Here is a 20,752-nt window from a genome sequence, read left to right as displayed (position 1 = left end):
CGAGTTTGCGGAACATTTAAAAATTTCTTTCTGCTGTTAATAATATGAATATATAAATAACAAACAACAAAAATGTTTATTTTCCACATTAGTATGGTACATTGATGATTACAAAATATTATTATATCTACTATATTGCACTAAAATCAACTAAAAACTATATTGCACAATTTTTTATTAAACTAAATTTTTTTCTATTACCGTATAGTGTTTTTAAATAATACCTTATTTTTTTTAATACCTTAAAGATTCATTTTCGTTCAGACAACATAACATTTTCTTGAATTAACAAAAATGTTAATTAATTAAAATTAAATTACCAGGAAAATTGCTCTAGTACAGTACCACTAAATTTACACCTAATTTTTATTTGTCATATGTTTGATGATAGACCAACTTTAATATGAACAATTTATTTTTAGATTAAATATATTTGAAATAATATGTGAATGATATGAGGGTAAAAAGTAATAGGTTTGAAGCTATTCTTCAATTCCCAATCTAAATGTTGTTTGTTGTGTCAGTAATGTCTTCATCACCATATTACCACCAGCAGTTTTTTTTTCTTTAACCGTGTAATCATTCCTCAATTCAATGGGATACATCATTCTTGGTTTCGTCAAAAACGGATTTGAAATATCATCAGTAGGATCTAAAAAACACAATAAAATATTATAATTTTTATCTAAAATGCAAAATTATACTAGTGTAAAAACAATTCCCAAAAATTAGGCCTCTATTAATATGCTTCCACGAGTTAAATTTGTATCATTCGCAAAAAAGAAAATTACTATAATAATTTATTTGGATAAATTACATCTAGAGAAACAACATTTTCAAATGGATTTTTAAATCTCACTCTTGATTAAAAAAATGCCGGCCCTTTTGGTATTAGTAAAATAATAATTTATAAAGTGCACTGAGCTACCAAAGTTAACCGTGATCATGGGTTATCATGACCAATAAATTAATATCTCTTATTCTAAGAGCATCTTACCAAATTTAAAGTCACTTTTATCATCATTCCATATTGGTCCACTGCTTGCATTCACAAATGGCTGTAAAAATTTTCAAAAATTACATTATTGCATGATTAGACTTAAACAAAAATATTAATGCCAGCGTACAGTATATAACAATTCTGCCATACGATTGGTCAGATGTTGTCAACTTGTTTCTGTATACTATTGATAAGGGTGAATTGTACTTAATAGTTATTATATCATACTATTTTGTCAAATAGATAAATAAATAAATCAATTTAGTTTAGTTGGACACACAATTAATAATTATTTTAAACTATAACTATATATTTTTTTTTTTTTTTTGCGAATTTTCTTTTTTTGTTTGTACGTTTCTTTATAGGGATGAAATAAAAGAAATTGATTGATTGATAAATGTTTTAATGTAATTCATTTATCTGGCTTTATTGTTGGAGTTACATGCCTTGGCACAATTAAAGCTATCTCTGTTTTTGTTTGCTTGCCAAAATAATAGAATAAAATTATGTATGCATGTTACAACTTAATTAACTGATAAAAAATGTTTCTTTTTAAAAATATAGACTACAATATAGGATATTTTCACATTAAAAAGTAGTGTAATTATTCCTTAATAGAGGGTCACAAACAACAAGCAAGTTCAGGAAAAAAAAGAAAAGTGTTTGTGTTGTGATGTTTTAATTTTTGTTTTGAAGGGTCTTTCACAACTGTTCCGGTACGGCGAATCGAACGCCAATGTTTCGTTTTCACGACGATCCACGCTCGCATGCGCATATTGATTGGCGCATAGCCGCGTAATAACGAAACACTGACAGCGCCAGACCACAACTGTACCGAAACAGGTGTGAAAGACCCTTTAGGCAGGTTATAGTTCTAAATCTCATACTAGATTCCAATGCCTACCTGATTATAGCCATTATCCCACTCAGTGCCTGTACAAGGATTATATTTTATTTCAGTGGGTAGTACGCTTCTTGGCTGTATGTCCTCTCGCTTTACTGTGACACTTTTCTCTTTGTATAACGTTCTAGAGCGTGGTACAGTACTAAATAAATATTTACATAAATTTTATTATTTTTAAATTCCCTTAAAACCATACATTGGACCAGTGGCGTAACGTAGAGACCGGAGGCCCCTGGTTTAGGAACCCTAAAGTGGCCCTCCAACTCTAGGCACTGCTCAAGGGCCTCGTAAGCTCCGGGTGCCCCTGGGTTTAGCCAGTGAGTGCTCATAGCCGTTACGTCACTGCATTTGATTCAAATGATGCATTCACATTCTGAAAATCAGACATTAGCCACCCAGACACTAACCACCTGTTATGGACTGTACCATTGTTAAAGTGGGAGGGGCTGACAATGTTGGGTGTTGGTAATTAGCAACTCCCTGGCTTAAAGATGTATTGTCCCCTGAAAAAATAATTCACTAAACATTTTTTGTTAAATATGCCATTTTTAATGTCACTTTGACCAAAAATTGGGTCGAAAAAAAATGTTTTTGGGGAAAATACATCTTTAAGTTACATTGTTGCTTGACTTATATTTTGTACCTATATTTTGTGACGTACAACAGGTTGAGATCTTCTTGAGGAATGACATACAGTAATACAATGTTTTTTGTTTTCTAACCTGTCATTAAACCCTGTCTGTTTTCTTCTTAACTGGGCTAAATGTTCATCAATATTAAACCTCAGTTTCCTTTGTTTTTTCTCTTTTTTTGCTTTGCTTTTTCTAAGCATACTTGGATGAATAAGGTATCTCTTCAAGCCACTATCAGAAAGTGGAGATAGTTGTAATGGACTTCCAAATGTTCTTTCTTTTTTTACAGAAATCTAAGAACAAAACTAGATTTGAACTCATCACTTTACGTAGAATATGGATGGCGCACTTTTTTACTCTATAGAAATTTGACCCTCGATATAAATTATCATTCTCTTAAGTTTCAATAACAAATTTCTTTTGGTTCTGAATTTAAGATAAATTTTTTTTAAATTGTATAATCACGTGTTTGTTGCGCTTCGTAACTTGTGCAGCACCGAAAACCTTATTATGACATCTTCAGATAGAGGTCAATCTTCTGATAAAGTTATACAATGTTATGTTGAGAAGATTTAGAGATACACGCGCAACAAAATTTGTGGAAAGAAAGAAGAAGATAGAAAAAGAAAATCCTGACAATAACAAGGGGTTATCCCCCAAGTGCGGATAACCAAAAATAATCAGTAGATTATTTATTTATTTCAACTTTACTTTAGAGAGATTAACCCTTCCAACTGAACCCACAGATCAGCTGATATTCAGTTGTTGTAAAAACTGTTGGTATGGTTTGAATATGATAAGAATTTTATACATACCATGCCTGTACCATTTTCAGTGTGGTACATTGGTATAGACAAGTCATCATTCCTAAGAGAATAAATATTCATTCATTTAATCAATGCTAATTTAGGAAAGGGTTTATTTATTTTGTTCCCCGTATATAATAATTACATTGTTCAAAATGATTTGTTTTAAATAAAGGAAAATATATTCTGATTTGTCATAGTATATACAATAATCCAAATTACCAGAATGAATTGAGATCTGTAGGACCCTTCTGGTTCTCTTCACTTTTATCATCTTCTCTGGATACTGTTGACGATGATCTAATAATAATAGTATAAAATTTGAATGAATAATTTAATAAAAAAAAACAATAAGTCAGTTACTATAACATTAGTACAATTATGCATGGATTAATTTTACTTTAGAACAATCAACATAGATGTGTTATAAACTCCAGTATCAAATAGAAGAGGCAATTGTTTGATATAACATTATTTGTACTACTACCAGTTAATTTTAAAAAGTTTAATTCTGATTACAAAACCTCTACCAAAAATTAAAAATAGTTTGAATAAAGAATTCTAATTTATATTCTTACTTCATAAATGGTAGCATTGTTGGTATTATTCCTTTACTAGTAGTTGTTTCTTGTAATGGCATATACATTAATAATGAGTAGTAGTATTGGAATTAGATTTAACAGTCAGTAGTCTACATTCATAAACCCGCAACACATGGTCAATCTGTGTTTAAATCGATGAAATAATTCTAGTTCTAGGCCCTATGTTATTTATAAAAAAAGAATTCATCATTATTGTAAAGAAATTTCAAAATCAACCAAAGACTGAGTCATGACATTGTTTTTTAAAAGATGGTATAGATAGGCCTAGCCCTCCCTAGGCCTAGTAGATAAATTTGTTTAGGGCTAGGCCTACCTATGGCAGGCTCACTTGTTTATATGTCGAGCAAGGCAGGGCGCTAGTCTGCTAGCCCTGCCTGGCCGCCATATTAATGAATCTAGGCTAGTACTAGCCTAGGACTACTCCATGGTTGTTATTGGTATTAATAAATAAACCCTATCTATATGCTAGGTTATCAATAGTAGCCGAGTATATGGGAGTTTAAATACTAGAATCCTCCTTAAAATAATTATAGGCCTAGCCTAGGCCCAGAAAACTGTTTTTCTTTCCACCGCACACTGCCCACGACCTGCCGCCATGGCCAAAAAGATGCCTCCCTCTCTCTCTCTCTCAATAAATAAAAAAGTTTTGAAGACGTTTTATTTAGAGGGCGTACTACTAAGAAATGATAATTAACATTTTCGATAAAATTAATATTATATTAAAAACAAAATTATAAAGTAGAGCAAACTAAATTTATATTTCAGTAAAATATGTACTAAATATAATGATGTTTTATACATCTATTATAACAATTAGAACAATCAACACTTCAAATGGTACAAATATATATACCTGAAATCATATTCAAATAATTGAGAGCAAATGATTAGGTTCCATTTTCTATTTTTGCGAAATTCTATTCTAGCTTGATTTCTATGCATTGTTTGCTACCTCATCCCCCGACTCAACTTAATAATAATAATAATAATATTTATTCGGTCATCAATGTAAAAATAACCAGGAATGAGAATAGGCTAAATCCCAAACAGATTCTGCACTCACTCCATACAATACAATCAGTTAAAGATAAAACCATATACAAGAAAAATACAAATAAATTATACATAACATGAAATATAGTGTTTTGTTAGAGCAGCCTTAAATATTGAAATTGTTTGTGAATCTTTTATGTCATTTGGTATTTGCTCTCATAGTCTAGGAAAGGAAACAAATACAGAATTATGAAAAGTATTGCCTTTCGAATTCCAACGTAAAAGCCTACCCGGACATCTTTCACTAGTTTTAATATACTCATTGAAAGAATGGGGACAGTAACCTTTAAATCCTAATGAAAGTCTATGTAATTTAAACAAGTCATCAATAGATAATAATTCAAGCACTTTCAACCTATGAAAATAAGATGTGTCACAGGAACCTTCCTTTCTAAACATTATTATCCTTGTTGCTTTCCTTTGTATACTTTCTATTCTATTAATATATGATTTCTCAAATGGTGCCCACATTGAACAACAGTAGGTAACCACTGGAAGTAATAGAGCTTTGTATAAGTTCAACATAGCTAACCAGGACATATTAAATAAGTTAAGGTTAGTAATAGAGATATGGTCTACAATAAATGAATAAAAACGAGATGCTCGCAAATGTGAATATATTATTTTTATTATTATTATTATAACATTTATTTCTCTTTTCTTTTCAATGTACAAAGTTTGTGATTATAAGTAAGAGCGGCGAAACCCAAAAAGCTCATCTCCAAAGCAAACTGTCAAATAATTATATAAAATCATCCTTTATTTAAAATTTAAAAAAAACATAAAATGTAACAAACATCCCATATGCGGAGGCACAACAAAAATAAAATACTTAAAATAAAAAGGCAAAAATAGTATAGGAAATACATCAGGCATACAATTCAGATTGTTAAAAAAAAAAATACAGCTACAAAATTACATTAAATATTAGGGAACAATTTTCCCACGTCGGTTTAAAGCGGGTATTCTATATGGTATATATCTACAATGCCGTTTCGCTTAGTTATTTTTTTTATTCCCTTCGTTTTATTTTTTACACAAAACACAGCTTGAAAACTAGTGTATCGAGCGAATGAAGATTTTTTTTGTTAACAATCCACGGCTTCCTACCGCTACACCATATAATAATCTACATAGCATTTCAGTGTAAAATCATTATTGAATGCTGCTGGCTAATTTGCGTTCGTGGGCTTTACTTACTTACAATTAGGACAGTCAGTTCATTATTTTCTTTGATTGTTTTTATTACGTATGTTAATATATGGAGTTATATCTCCAAGTGTTTCGAAATTGTTTGCAAAATCTCCATTACTGTCCACGATAGTACTACGCCACCCTTACAAATATGCTAATTTGCATATTCCTTCACTTGAGGAGGCAGGTGCTTGGAATTATGCAGGTAGACGATCTGTTGTTCTGTTCTCATGTTGATGTAATGCTCGGGGGGTGTGTAACAGACATATTGCGCAGCACGATGTGCTTTTGGTTGATACATTAATAGTAAGTTTTACATCAATCAAAATGATAGCTAATTGTAGTAGTATGCTGAAGTTTTGTTAGAATCGAGGTTGTTTCTAACGTAATCGTAGGCCTATACTTATCAACTAAAAATGTTTCATTTTCGACGACAACGACTCAAATATCCATAGTTTAAAGCAGTTAGGCCTACACATTGTTGATATGCCAGTATACAGAACAATTTAGTATGCCTGTGAGTAATTTTGTACGAAACAATGTTTCGCCCATAAAGCATATTCGCTCGGTTGTTGAAATCGTCCCTCCATTGTTGTGCCAATTATTTGAATGACGTAATAAGGAAAGTACTTATAATTTTGTTTTGTTCTTGTACCAGTATAAGTAGTGACGCTATCTTATGAATGACTTGTTCAATTCATATAAAGCCGAACCGCCCTTATCCGATTAAAAAGTGCATCCGCCTATTATAACAAAGGGACGCAGTAAAATGCAATTATTTGTAATAAAAACCGAAGGTGGCAATGTTTCGATTCATTTTTGCTTTGCTTTTCATCGTAGACGGAATGATTGTGGTTGACCTACCAGACGTTTTTGCTGCCTGCTGTAACCATGATGTCGTGTACAAGAAATCCAATAGTAAGGGGTAAGGGAGGGTAAGTATGCCTACATTATAGTTCAACTTAACTTACTTATTATCAATTGTCATGCCCTCTAATCACTGTCTGGATAAATGTATATATTTTAATTATTTTTTTAAACTGTCTTATTTTAGACTTTAGGCCCCAGATATAAAATATTGTATCATTTTATATGTCTTAATTCTATCGTATCTAACGCTTTTCCTTTGATTAAAAATATTTGATAGTTTGATTACCAAATGATTTTTACTATCATCGAAATCATCCAATGTTTCAATAGGTATATATAAAACATAATGTTAGCTATATATTTAGTTCCGTAACAAAATTACCAAACTGGTTTTCACCTCCGTTTCGTGCATGATAAATAAATAAATAAAAATACTTATTATCGTATACCTTGAAACATAATTCGAAAATAATTTTAGTTAATAACAACTCCCTGGTGATACATATATTTGTTTTTCTCTATGTTCACCGCTGAATATCACAGAATGTAAATTATCCTGGGAAATAAATTTCTTCATTTTCTTTAGCCTCATAGAATAGTCGCGCAGCATTCGTTCTTCCACCAAAGAATGCGTCTCTTGGGTTAAGTTTAGGATGAATGTAAGGTACATCAAGTATCTCCTGTCGTTAAAGAGGGTTAGGGACCGTTTAATCTCTTTCCATTCATGTTCCCAAATTTCTACATACTCTCAACTTTAGCTGTTCTTAATAAAAAAAAAGGGAATGTAATCGGAATATCCGTTCCTAGGCTTCTGTTGTTGACGCGTGTTGATCACTTGATCTGTGCTGATCATCGACATGCTAATGAAAGGAATACGGACATGCTGTATTCTTTAAGTATTTAATTTCACCAAAATATAAAACTACAAAAATGTGTGTGTATTCCAACAAATCAGTGCTTTCCTAATTGCCTGCTGAATCGCGTTCTTTTTTGTTCGTTCTGTTGTAGTAGGCGAAGTTTTTTCGCTTGTTTTTTTGAAACTACAGAATTGTTTTCGTTTGGCCTTTTTTTGTAAATTGCATCTCTCTCTCTCTCTCATTCCTTTGTTTTTGATTCAACATTGCATATCAGCATAGACTATACATAGGTAGGAGGTTATGACGGATGATAGTCTAAAGCTTGCTCCTATTTTTCTTCCTCCATTTCCTCCCTCCATTTCATCAATCTTTTTCCTTAATACCACCGTGTGGAATCAGGGATGGCCTTTGAGAATATATCTCCTACACATAACGTAGGCCATTATATTTACTACATCCTCCAACATTTCAGTAGGCACGTTGGAAATAAAAATAATCTATCGCGCAGCATTCGTTCTTCCACCACTAACATTCTATTTCAATACGGTATATTTTACAAACATAATAATAATAAATCTACTGTAAAGAAATAAGAATTATAAAAATAAAAAGTGTTAAGATAATATTTAAAATTATACAAATTACATTTGGCTAAGAATCTTACTTTATGGCTTTTATCGAACGCATCGACATTGATACAACGTAAATGAAAGTAGTTTAACGCCCATTCAAAATTGGTAGCGCCCTTTTCCACAAGTTCCAATGCCAGAATTGGCCGAAAAAATGTTAGGAGTTGGACATAAAATAATCTATCGAGCAGCATTCGTTCTTCCACTACTAACATTCTATTTCAGTACGGTATATTTTACAAACATATAAATCTACTGTAAAGAAATAAGAATTATAAAAATATATAAAATAAAGTGTTAAGATAATATTTAAAAGTATACAAATTACTTTTGGCTAAGAATCTTACTTTATGGCTTTATCGAACGCATCAACATTGATACAACGTAAATGAAAGTAATTTAGCGCCCATTTAAAATTGGTAGCGCCATTTTCCACAAGTTTCAATGCCAGAATTGGCCGAAAAAACTTTAGGAGTTGCTCACATCTTGAGCCGTGAAGTTATAACGTTCAACCATGTCATTCAGAACGAACAAATGCTTCTATGAAAACCTTCTCAATTGTTATTATTTCTTTGTACTTAAGTTCGGTAGTTTCTAGTTCGGCGGTAGTTTCTTTCTTAATCTCCGCCTCCAGCACGGGTTCAGCTACGGTACTCTTCCGTAAACATCATCTTCTACCTCGTCGGCATTTCTTCCCAGAAATAGGTGGTAGTCACCTGGCGATGACGTGTCGTCGTATACAATCCTCTCCTCTTCAGAAATTATTTACGATCTATAATGACCGTCTTATTCAGCATAGATATTAGATACATTATTTAAATCAACGTTAATTGGAGATAGGGGCTGAATCGCCAGTATCCCCCATCGCTTCCTCCTCTTCTGTTGTAAAATAGGCACCGGCCGTAGTTAGTACGTCTTCGTCTTCAAATTCTGAATCACAGGTTATACAGTAACTTGTTCTTCGACATCAGAGTCCTTAGTAAGATCAATGATTTCGACTATTTCGACTTCTTCCGCCATCTCGATTACTTCATTGTCTGTCGGGCTATAGCATTGTAGAATAGGTAATGATGACAATGTAATCGTGAGTTATATACAGTCAAAGGATTAAAAAATACATTTGGCATCCTTAAAATTGATTCAACCAATTGTAATTGTCATTGTCGTATTTCCTTTTGTTTCATCAAATCCGTTGTCATTCTGATATACTCCGGTACCGCATTTATCAACTCCGGTACCGCATTCATCAACTCCATGGACACCGTTAGATCAATTATTTCTATCGGATCTTCTTCAGAATCCATAGACACCGTTAGAATAATTATTTCTATCGGGTCTTCTTCAGAATCCATGGACACCGTTAGATTAATTATTTCTATCGGATCTTCTTCAGAATCCATGGACACAGTTAGATCAATTATTTCTAATAGTCTATCGGATCTTCTTCAGAATCTATGGACACCGTTAGATTAATTATTTCTATCGGAGGTTCTTCAGAATCCATCCATACTTCTTCGTATCCTTGTTCTCCATCATTGCTGATGACTATAACTTGTATCTACTTTGGTTTTTCTTAATGTTTAAATTCATAATAAACGTTTCAAATGGGCTGGAAAATTAAGACTCCAGGTGAGCCCCTACATTTAATTTAATTAAATAACTAAGTCACGATAACAACAAATTATATAAATTTCTTAAATCAATAAAAGAAAACATAATTATTTTTTTTAGTTTTAAATATTTGCTTTACCTATTTTCTGATATAAAAGTATTTCATATTTAAAATATTACATTGGAAATAAAAATCTGAAGTGAAAGTATTGTTAACAAATTAACAGATCCAACAAAAATCACCGCCTGTCTAAACTATCTCGTTGATGCATACATACAGTATGCCTACACCGGCGTAAACCTTTCACAAAATGTCCACATCACTGTATTTGTTTATATTGCTAAATATATTCCAACGATTCACACATTCATTCCTCTTTCGAGGATTCACTAAGTTTAACAAGTCTCGGAGCATTTTTTAACGAAAGGGATTAAACATGACTAGTTTCACAGAAAAGAACAAATGGATTTTGAACCTCGCCACAAGTTTTGCAGACACAGTAATGATCGTTGCAAAAGATGGAATACACAATAATAATGAACATTCAACAGATTTTTGCCATTGAGCTGAATATGTATTTGAAGCCGACATACCACGTTCATTAAAATATTGTACTTTATAACACACAGTAATTTGAATTACAGCAGAATTTCATGAAATGGTGATGTACTGAAAGTAATGATTATGCATCTGCACAGTAGGTGCTCATCTATGGAATATTGAGAGGGAATCGTACAATACTGTATTTCAAGTAATGTGCGTTATGATAGGATACTTTTGGTACCTCACCAAAAAAAAAACACATAGACTTTAAACAATGACAAAATGTGTCGCAATTCCTTCAGAATTTCGAACTCGTTGAAGATCTTGAATTGGGACCGCATCATATTCAAGCAACTTATACAGATGGTTGAAAACCAATCCAGAACCAACTCAACCTACGGACAATCATTGAACATTTGAAAGAAACTTGCTCGGAGAATGCTACACTGCATGCAAAACCGTATTGAATGCGATGGATTCGAATTCACTATTTGAACGTCCAACATCATCAAAATATACATTACAATCCATACTACAGACATCTCAATATTGAATCCAGCAAGTTGCTTCTATGAAAAACAAAACTTAATGACATTAAATTAGCGGATATTTAAAGCAATACTAAACACGTATACACATGGATATTTAACGTATTACTAAACACGTATACACGTGGAGGTTTAACGTTAATGCCATTATTGAACACGTATACACGTGGAAGTAAAGTTAAAGGTTTATTTAAAAACTATACATTCCCCTTTTTAACAATATTAACTGATCATTGTTAATAATACAGTATTTCAGATTTCCAATGTATATTTGCTGTTTCTATAAAAAGTGATTTATTAGATTAAAATTTTATTAAGATTTGAACATAAAATTCCAATTCTGCAATTTACAGTAGATTAAAATTTTAAAATGCATTTACAAAATGTGATATTTAGTACAAAAAGAAGACAAAAAACAAGCTAGGTCCGGAAATATACTAAATAAAAAAATTGTAATAAATTAAAACACTAAAATACTTGTTGAGAACAAGATATACAATCTACCGTATAGACATCCCAATCAATACCTTATTACCTATCTTGCAGTAAAATGATAAATTTGGATATAAAGGTCTTTTCAATTGTTTTTTTTTTATCATTTACCATTCACTATTCCATTTCACTAGAACTTGGAACGTTTTCTTCTGAAACCAATAGTTCTAGTTCCATTGATTTCATTCGGTTTTCGTTTTGGAATTTGTCGTTGACTTTTTAACAATTGGTTTCATGAAACATTTATGTTCGTATGATACATAAAGGGTGCAAACTCTGCAAAAGTTATACCATTTTTATGAGTATCCTGGTGGTACAGATGTATTTGTTTTAGTTTATTGCTTTTAGAAATTTGATAGTTTGGTAAGGCAGCTTAAATCTTGTTTTAATTGTGAGAAAAAAAATTACCTTATCTTGAAATGTTAGTGATGAACCATGCTGTATGAGGTACAGTACTGTACGTTGACGTTATACGTCACACTTTGACAATACCTTATCTTGAGATGTTAATAATGAACTATGCTGTATGAGGCACGTTATACAATTTTTATGAAAATCAAAACAACGCGCATTTTAAAATTAAATTAATTAATTTGTTGAGCATTTTTGTAATTTAATGTGAACCCTTTAACCTTGCACATGGTTTTACCCGATATTGGACCTCCGGACACAAAATAAAAAAAATAAACTGGCCATCTTTCGGATTAATTTTATTTGTTAGTTCACCGAGATAATCCCCGATTAATGGTTGCCATTCACCAGCGTTAGTAGTGTTAGAAACGAAAACGCAAGAATCGGTGTCGTAGTACAAAATACGATCTTGTAGTTTTTCTAATAGATTGTACAATTTAAGCCTAGCAGTAGACGTTGTAAACGCGGCAATAACTACGTTTACTTTCTTATTTACAGTGATACTTTGTTCTTGGCTTTCGTACTTATCTTCTGCTAAATTGTCATTAATTAAATTAACATTAACAAGAATTCCAGGGTTGGATAGAAGATCGTAAACATCGTTTGCATCGCTAGTGAATTTGTTTTTAGATTGGTTTTCTTATTGGCCAAACATTCCCGAAATTGAATTTAACAAGTTTGGCCAAAGAACTTCTTCCAGCGTTATACATAATGTTATCTGAAGTTTAATTCCTTCATTTTCTTCATACTGATCGATAGGCATATATTTCTGCTTGTCAGCAGCAGAGATACACTAATCAGGCCACCAAGAATCAGTAAGCGAATAAAGAATTACCCACACTTACGTTGTTTTTATACCATTCCATGACACTAATTAAATTAAAAAACAAACAAACAAATGTACTTAGAACTTCCTTTAGAAAATGTGTCCGCTATTAAGATTGGTCAAACAAACCCTTAAATAATTAGGAAGACCTTCCCACAGCAGTGACCATTAGATTTAGCCTTCAACCAAACGGAAAACATGGACCCAGGAAACACCTTAATTAAAAAACAAAGGGAAAAAATGGAGAGATGGAGAAAGGACAAATCAAAAATAAGCGCCAGAAAAATATTTTATTATACCTTTTCGGGAAGCACTGCAACAATTAAAAGGAAACAACTGGAAACAATTATTTACAAAATCAATTTCTCAAAAAATTTAATGAAAAAATATATAAAATACAAAACAATAATAGTCTGTATAAAAAACCAGATGAAATTTTTTGTGAACAAAAATAACCTGGAAAAATATGATATCTTCGTCGACAAGGATGATGCCGGCGGATAGGGATGATTCAACGCAAGCTCCCAGTTATACTTCTCCATTTCCTCTATGGCAACCTTTAGCAGATACCACAACGTAGAATCAGGCACTGCCATTAAAATGTACCGCATACAGGCGGCGTAGTCGAGGAGCTTCCCCACCTCTTCTAACATACTTGTGGGAATGTAAGAAATATTCATCTATACAACGATACAATAATAAAAATTAAAAAAGTTGATAGCTACTCTAATAACGAAATAGAAAATAAACAGAAAAAAGAAACTCACATTAGGCTATAGAAATAATATACACCCAAACAAATTGGTAAATCCAAAAAACGAGACAAATGAATCGAGTACAGCAAGGTATCTAGAGAGACAAAAAGAGACAACGAAAAATAATTAAAAAAACCGAGGAAAAACGATAAATAATTGCCTTTTACATGACAGTACGACTCAATAAGAAATAATTACTAAATAAAAAATATACTATACCGAGACATTAGTACTGTACTTGCATATTAGAAAACAGGAACGCAGAAAATATATTATACAAAATCCACTTGAACTGGTAACCATAAGATGTTAAGTCAACAATGGAGATTTGAAAGTGAGGGGAGTCGGAACAGTCAAAATATATATATCTTGAAATAATTGAACAATACAGTCATTATGGACAATGCGATAAGAAAGATTGGGGACAATGGAAGGTACCCCTTGCAAAAGAAAACAATATAATACACCCGATAAAAACATACCCTTCAATCAAAACTAAACAAAAGAATTACAAACTGCGCCATAAAACAAATAATTAAATAAAGGACCTGTTGTACCCTAGCCCAATGTTGACCTTGGTTTATTTTCATAATTAATAAATTAGATTAATTTCCTGTTATTGTAATAATTAAATTATTCTTAATTAATGAAGGTCATTCTTTTCCTGGTTTCGTAATAATTAAATTATTCTTAATTAATGAAGTTCGTTCTTTTCCTGGTTTCGTAATAATTAAATTATTCTTAATTAATGAAGGTCTTTCTTTGTTTAGGGGTGTTATTTATTAATATATTTATTTATATTTTGATGGTGTTTTGCAATGGATTATAATTCGTCCTTGCTGGAGGTTAATTAATCTAATTATTTCGGGTTTCCGTTCTGTCCTTTGTTGTTTATTTTTGATGTTCAATTTTCATTATTATTTCCGCCAGGTGTTTCTTTGTCTCTTAATTATTAATTTTTGGCGCGAGGTTCTGGTACATGGTGAGTGACGTCATTACTTTATTTCTTGTTAATGTAGTTAGTGAATAATCCCAATGAGGGGTTGTAGGATTATACTCGCTTCTCTGGTTGAAGTGCCAAGCTACATTTACTTTGGTAATCTTATAACCCATCTTTACTGCTTTTTGGTTTTGGGACTTCAGTAGTAACCCAGGTACCAACTAAGGCCCTTTCGTCGTTAGTATGAGGAGATTTAATCATATGATAGCTTGATAAAACCTATGAATAAGTTCGAGTTTTTCGTAAGTTACAAATGTTGTGGTCTTCTTCCGTAAATCTTATTTGATATCTGTCGTACAGCAGGGAGTTGTAAAATAACTAAATTTTATTTTACAACTCCCTGCGTACAGGCAGCCCAAACAGTAAACGTTTTTCATATCATTCATCACAGCTATGAATGCCGATATATATGTTCATTCAAATGTTTCCTTTATCATTAACCATTCTCTTTGGTTAGGCCTTCACTTCTGCCGTCAACTGGTCGATTTTGAATTATCCTCTGTCAGATAGTTTAGGTAGTCTTCTATGTTTTTGGTTTCATCGAAGAGTATTTTTTCATTTGTCGAGATTATACGTGGGTATAGACCATCGTCTTCTGGTGTAATTTCAGTAACATCGTTGAAGAAATTCATGTTGAGATTGTTAACTTGACTCAAGAGACTAGTAATACATCTGTCACGTTGCAGCGTTGTGAAACAACAAATATATTGTCCTTTTCATCTATTCCGGTACCGCATTCATCAACACTCTCCAATTCTTGTATCATCTCGTCAACAATATTCTTTTGATTTAATAGTTGACGTTATACGTCACACCTTGGCAATAACTTATCTTGTAATGTTAATGGTGCACCATGCTGTATGAGACACGTTGACGTTATACGTCACACTTTGACAATACCTTATCTTGCAATGTTACTGACAAACCATGCTGTATGAGGCACGTTGACGTTTATACGTCACACCTTGGCAATAAGTTATCTTTCAATGTTAATGGTGCACCATGCTGTATGAGACACGTTGACGTTATACGTCACACCTTGACAATACCTTATCTTGCAATGTTACTGATGCAGCATGCTGTATGAGGCACGTTGACGTTTATACGTCACACCTTGGCAATAACTTATCTTGCAATGTTAATGGTGCACCATGCTGTATGAGACACGTTGACGTTATACGTCACACCTTGACAATACCTTACCTTGCAATGTTACTGATGCACCATGCTGTATGAGGCACGTTGACGTTTATACGTCACACCTTGGCAATAACTTATCTTGCAATGTTAATGGTGCACCATGCTGTATGAGACACGTTGACGTTATACGTCACACCTTGACAATACCTTATCTTGCAATGTTACTGATGCACCATGCTGTATGAGACACGTTGACGTTATACGTCACACCTTGCCAATACCTTATCTTGAAATGTTAATGATGCACCATGCTGTATGAGGCATATTGGAACGTTGACGTTATACGTCACACCTTGACAATACCTTACCGTGCGATGTTAATGATGCACCATGCTGTATGTATGAGACACGTGGACATTATACGTCACACCTTGACAATACCTTATCTTGCGATGGTAAGGATGCACCATGCTGTATGAGGCAAACCATTAATTCTAAGGTAGTTTCATATCTATTCAGATATACATAAAGTGGAGTGTTTCCATCCTTGAACAAAATCTTACGGACGTTCGCACTATAAGCTGATCAACCAGTTATGTGTAGTTCACGTCACTGCCTCTTAGACGAGTTCTATTTCTTGTGCATGGGCAACCAAATTGAAATATTAGATTTCTTCTAAAAATCTATCTACAAGTTCTTCTTGAGTTGCCATACAACAAAGGTCGTGGTCCTTCTGCCCTGGTCGATCAAACACACATCCTTAGCAATGTGCTACAGATAGCTTTGCTATTTCATCCTTCTGCCCTGGTCGATCAAACACACATCCTTAGCAATGTGCTACAGATAGCTTTGCTATTTCATCCTTCTGCCCTGGTCGATCAGACACACAGCCATAGCAATGTGCTACAGATAGCTTTGCTATTTCATCCTTCTGCCCTGGTCGATCAGACACACATCCTTAGCAATGTGCTACAGATAGCTTTGCTATTTCATCCTTCTGCCCTGGTCGATCAAACACACATCCTTAGCAATGTGCTACAGATAGCTTTACTATTTCATCCTTCTGCCCTGGTAGATCAGACACACATCCTTAGCAATGTGCTACAGATAGCTTTGCTATTTCATCCTTCTGCCCTGGTCGATCAGACACACATCCTTAGCAATGTGCTACAGATAGCTTTGCTATTTCATCCTTCTGCCCTAGTCGATCAGACACACATCCATAACAATGTGCTACAGATAGCTTTGCTATTTCATCCTTCTGCCCTGGTCGATCAGACACACATCCATAGCAATGTGCTACAGATAGCTTTGCTATTTCATCCTTCTGCACTGGTCGATCAGACACACATCCTTAGCAATGTGCTACAGATAGCTTTGCTATTTCATCCTTCTGCCCTGGTAGATCAGACACACATCCTTAGCAATGTGCTACAGATAGCTTTGCTATTTCATCCTTCTGCCCTAGTCGATCAGACACACATCCATAGCAATGTGCTACAGATAGCTTTGCTATTTCATCCTTCTGCCCTGGTCGATCAGACACACGTCCTTAGCAATGTGCTACAGATAGCTTTGCTATTTCATGCTTCTGCCCTGGTCGATCAGACACACATCCTTAGCAATGTGCTACAGATAGCTTTGCTATTTCATCCTTCTGCCCTGGTCGATCAGACACACATCCTTAACAATGCGCTACAGATAGCTTTGCTATTTCATCCTTCTGTCCTGGTCGATCAGACACACATCCTTAGCAATGTGCTACAGATAGCTTTGCTATTTCATCCTTCTGCCCTGGTCGATCAGACACACGTCCTTAGCAATGTGCTACAGATAGCTTTGCTATTTCATCCTTCTGCCCTGGTCGATCAGACACACATCCTTAGCAATGTGCTACAGATAGCTTTGCTATTTCATCCTTCTGCCCTGGTCGATCAGACACACATCCTTAGCAATGTGCTACAGATAGCTTTGCTATTTCATCCTTCTGCCCTGGTCGATCAGACACACATCCTTAGCAATGTGCTACAGATAGCTTTGCTATTTCATCCTTCTGCCCTGGTCGATCAGACACACATCCTTAGCAATGTGCTACAGATAGCTTTGCTATTTCTACGAATTCTAATAATTGGTTTTATCAATACCTTTTTAAAAATAATGAACTACCGCCTCCAAACGTCATGGATATGTGTTGAATGTTAAAGGTTAACCCATCCCCCACTAAAATATCCATGTGCAATTGAAGGACTTTAGTAATCTCAGCTAAAATGAATTCTGGCGTTAGATGTTCTCTCAATAATTAAATTCAATCATATCTTCTTCGGTTTCTACATCGTCAATGATATCTTCGTAAAATCTTTTAACTCCTGTTTTAATTCTATCATTTTCTTCTAAATCACCTCTTTTGTTTCTTGCAATGCGGCAAATTCCTTCAACTGCCATGTCGTTCTCTAATTGAAGTGTTTCTTCCCCTTCATTATTACTTATATTCAAAATACCGTACTGTAATACAAAATGTTACAATTTTTTTATATGAGACTAAATATCATATATTATTACCATTTTCAAAATAACTTTATAGAAATAGTAACTTACCATTTCATTACATAATTCGTTCTGATCATCAATTAACTCTCCTATAGCAGATAGTTTCGTTATCATCATTCTTAATCTTAATTATACTTTGAGTGTTAAGCAGTTCGTCGATACCGTTTCTTCTAATACCCCCTCCCCTAGGCAGTCTCATATGGAGAACGTTACATTTAAATTTATTATTAATAAAAAATATCCGTTTTGGACTGAAGGACCTTCATAATGGCTGCAAAAATAACGTCAGCCGTAAGATGACCCCTCCGTCCAAAAGGAATATAGGTGTATCCAACACCTCAGGCTGAATAACTATCCGAAGCATGTCATCGACATGCACGTTAATGCAGAGATTATCGACGACATGCTCGAAAATTCGATACAGAGTGGGGAGAAACACCTCTAAACTTAAATGATCTACATTAAAAAAATTTACTAAAAAATCGCTAATAGTAGCGTTAAAACGCTGGTTAAACCTATCAGCTACTGAACAATATTACAGAAATGACTCAAATCTACCTCGTCCAGATTAAGGTCATCGTCCATGGCTTCATTAGCGGCAACTTCTTCTCCGTCTTCGATTCTGAGCCTTTTCTATTATCACCTCTTCCGTATTGTATGGGTACAGGCTAAAAACAAAAAGAGTAAAACGTAAAGAAAAAGAAATAAAAGACGTGGTACAACAACAGTAAAGAAAATAAAACGATAGTTACCTCAATAACCGAAGACTCCATTGAATTACTATTCTCGATATTTTCCCTCATTCTTAAACATTTGGTGTGAGCACCAACGCCGTACTACAGAAAAAAAATATATAAATAGATAAATTAGAAAGGAGAACGCATAGAAACCGTAAACGCAGAAACACTTACTTCTACGTGATCAATGCGTAAACTATCCGATAGATCCTGCACTATCTCTATGGCATTATTGCAAATATCCATAAGTGAGAGGCTATCGGCTTCAGAAACACTCTGGCTAACTGTCAAATCAAGGTCCTGATCATTAAAAACAAAATCCTCCAGTAGCCCAATATCGGGGATAATACCGTCGGTAACAATATTTTCTACATTATTCGGCGATAGGCTAACTATAGCTTCAGCTGCTCTCTGGCATTCGTTAAACAAACTATCGTTAGAATCGGATGAAGATGATGCGTAATGAGCCATTGTGAAAATCAGTAATAAGTCTTGGATAATCAGTAAGCGAATAAAGAAAGGACAAATCAAAAATACGCGCCAGAAAAATAATTAACTATACCTATACGGGAAGCACTGCAACAATTAAAAGAAAACAACTGGAAACAATTGTTTACAAAACCAATTACTCCAAAAATGTAATGACAAAATAGACTAAAATATACAAAAAAATAATAGCCTGTATAAAAAATAAATGTTAACCAATAAAAACCAGATGAAATTTTTTTTTTGAGCAAAAATAACCTGGAATAATATGAAAAATAAAAGGTTACACCTTCGTCGATAAGGATTATGACTGCGGATAGGGATGATCCAATGCAAGCTCCCGGTTATATTCCTCCATTTCCTCTATGGCAACGTATAATCAGGCACAGCCATCAATATATATCTTCTACATACAACGTAGTCGAGGAGCTTCACTACCTCTTCTAACATAGTTGTAGTTTCTTCGGTTTCTACATCGTCAATGATATCTTCGTAAAATCTTTTAACTCCTGTTTTAATTTGATTTGATCGGTACGGAAGAACGGGGTGATATAGATTTTTAGGTGCCTTAAATTGTGCATTTAACTATGCCAAAATAATCATCGATGTTAGTAATCGTGTTCCCAAATTTCAACGTACTCGAACTGAGGGAATTGATTTGTAAGAAAATAATTTCTTTTAGTTTTCATATAACTTTCGATCATGGGTTCCCGTGTAATAGGGTTGACGGAGTCCTGTCGGTAACGGGTAGGACAACCATGAAAAAGACACCCTTGGAATTCAAAAATAATTTTGTTTTCGATGTTCACGCCGTCTAGGTGGGGTACCAACCAAAGAGCTTTTCACCTACGTTTCGAGCATGGTTTTATGAATACCTCTTTTATACGCTTCATATGATAACCATTCAATACTTGCTACTGAGTGATTTACGGTCGTCTGGTAATTAGATGGGGGAAATAAGGCTATTGTAGACGGCTTAAGAAAATTTGAAGAAAAGACGTAATTGCACGCGGGCGCAGTGGTCATGAGATTGTTGGGAAAAGAATCAACACCCGCGAATTTTGGGTCCGTTGTTGATGTCACGCTTAAAAATAGATGTCTAAATGTT

General features: G+C 33.8%; 1 protein-coding gene and 1 long non-coding RNA gene across 6 annotated transcripts in view; one reads left to right on the top strand and one right to left on the bottom strand.

Moving 5' to 3' along the window:
* The window catches only part of LOC140063237 (uncharacterized), a 32,010-nt gene that overhangs the window by 357 nt on the left and 10,901 nt on the right, over positions 1-20,752 (top strand). The window contains exon 2 of the long non-coding RNA XR_011847595.1: positions 7,032-7,126. This is a non-coding gene — a long non-coding RNA (uncharacterized lncRNA). The remainder of the gene's footprint in view (positions 1-7,031; positions 7,127-20,752) is intronic.
* Positions 92-19,232, bottom strand: LOC140063236 (uncharacterized). Of its 5 annotated transcripts, XM_072109741.1 has the most exons (11): positions 19,174-19,232; positions 18,980-19,089; positions 18,274-18,376; positions 13,747-13,828; positions 13,436-13,659; positions 3,565-3,642; positions 3,352-3,403; positions 2,627-2,829; positions 1,905-2,046; positions 998-1,058; positions 92-652 (listed from the first exon to the last, which is right to left on the bottom strand). In XM_072109741.1, the coding sequence occupies exons 5-11, from the start codon at positions 13,657-13,659 to the stop codon at positions 483-485; spliced, it is 930 nt and encodes a 309-aa protein (XP_071965842.1). In that variant the 5' UTR covers positions 13,747-13,828; positions 18,274-18,376; positions 18,980-19,089; positions 19,174-19,232; the 3' UTR covers positions 92-482. The 5 variants fall into 5 exon arrangements, with proteins under 5 accessions (XP_071965842.1, XP_071965843.1, XP_071965844.1 ...); XM_072109742.1 differs by lacking the exon at positions 19,174-19,232 and having other exon boundaries at positions 18,980-19,148; XM_072109743.1 differs by lacking the exons at positions 18,274-18,376; positions 18,980-19,089; positions 19,174-19,232 and adding an exon at positions 13,954-13,979.

This window comes from Antedon mediterranea, chromosome 11 (assembly GCF_964355755.1).
Source record: "Antedon mediterranea chromosome 11, ecAntMedi1.1, whole genome shotgun sequence".
NCBI lineage: Eukaryota > Metazoa > Echinodermata > Crinoidea > Comatulida > Antedonidae > Antedon > Antedon mediterranea.
The sequence above is the reverse complement of the archived record's forward strand: the minus strand, read 5'-3'. Positions and strand labels throughout refer to the sequence as shown.

What these genes read in the sequence shown, in the direction of transcription:
- LOC140063236 (XM_072109741.1), bottom strand. Translation starts at nt 13,659, where the DNA reads ATGAATATTTCTTACATTCCCACAAGTATGTTAGAAGAGGTGGGGAAG. An exon ending in CAGACAGGGTTTAATGACAG is followed by an intron (nt 2,047 to 2,626) that starts GTTAGAAAACAA and finishes ATATTTATTTAG; the next exon opens with TACTGTACCACGCTCTAGAA. An exon ending in GGGATAATGGCTATAATCAG is followed by an intron (nt 1,059 to 1,904) that starts GTAGGCATTGGA and finishes AAATTTTTACAG; the next exon opens with CCATTTGTGAATGCAAGCAG.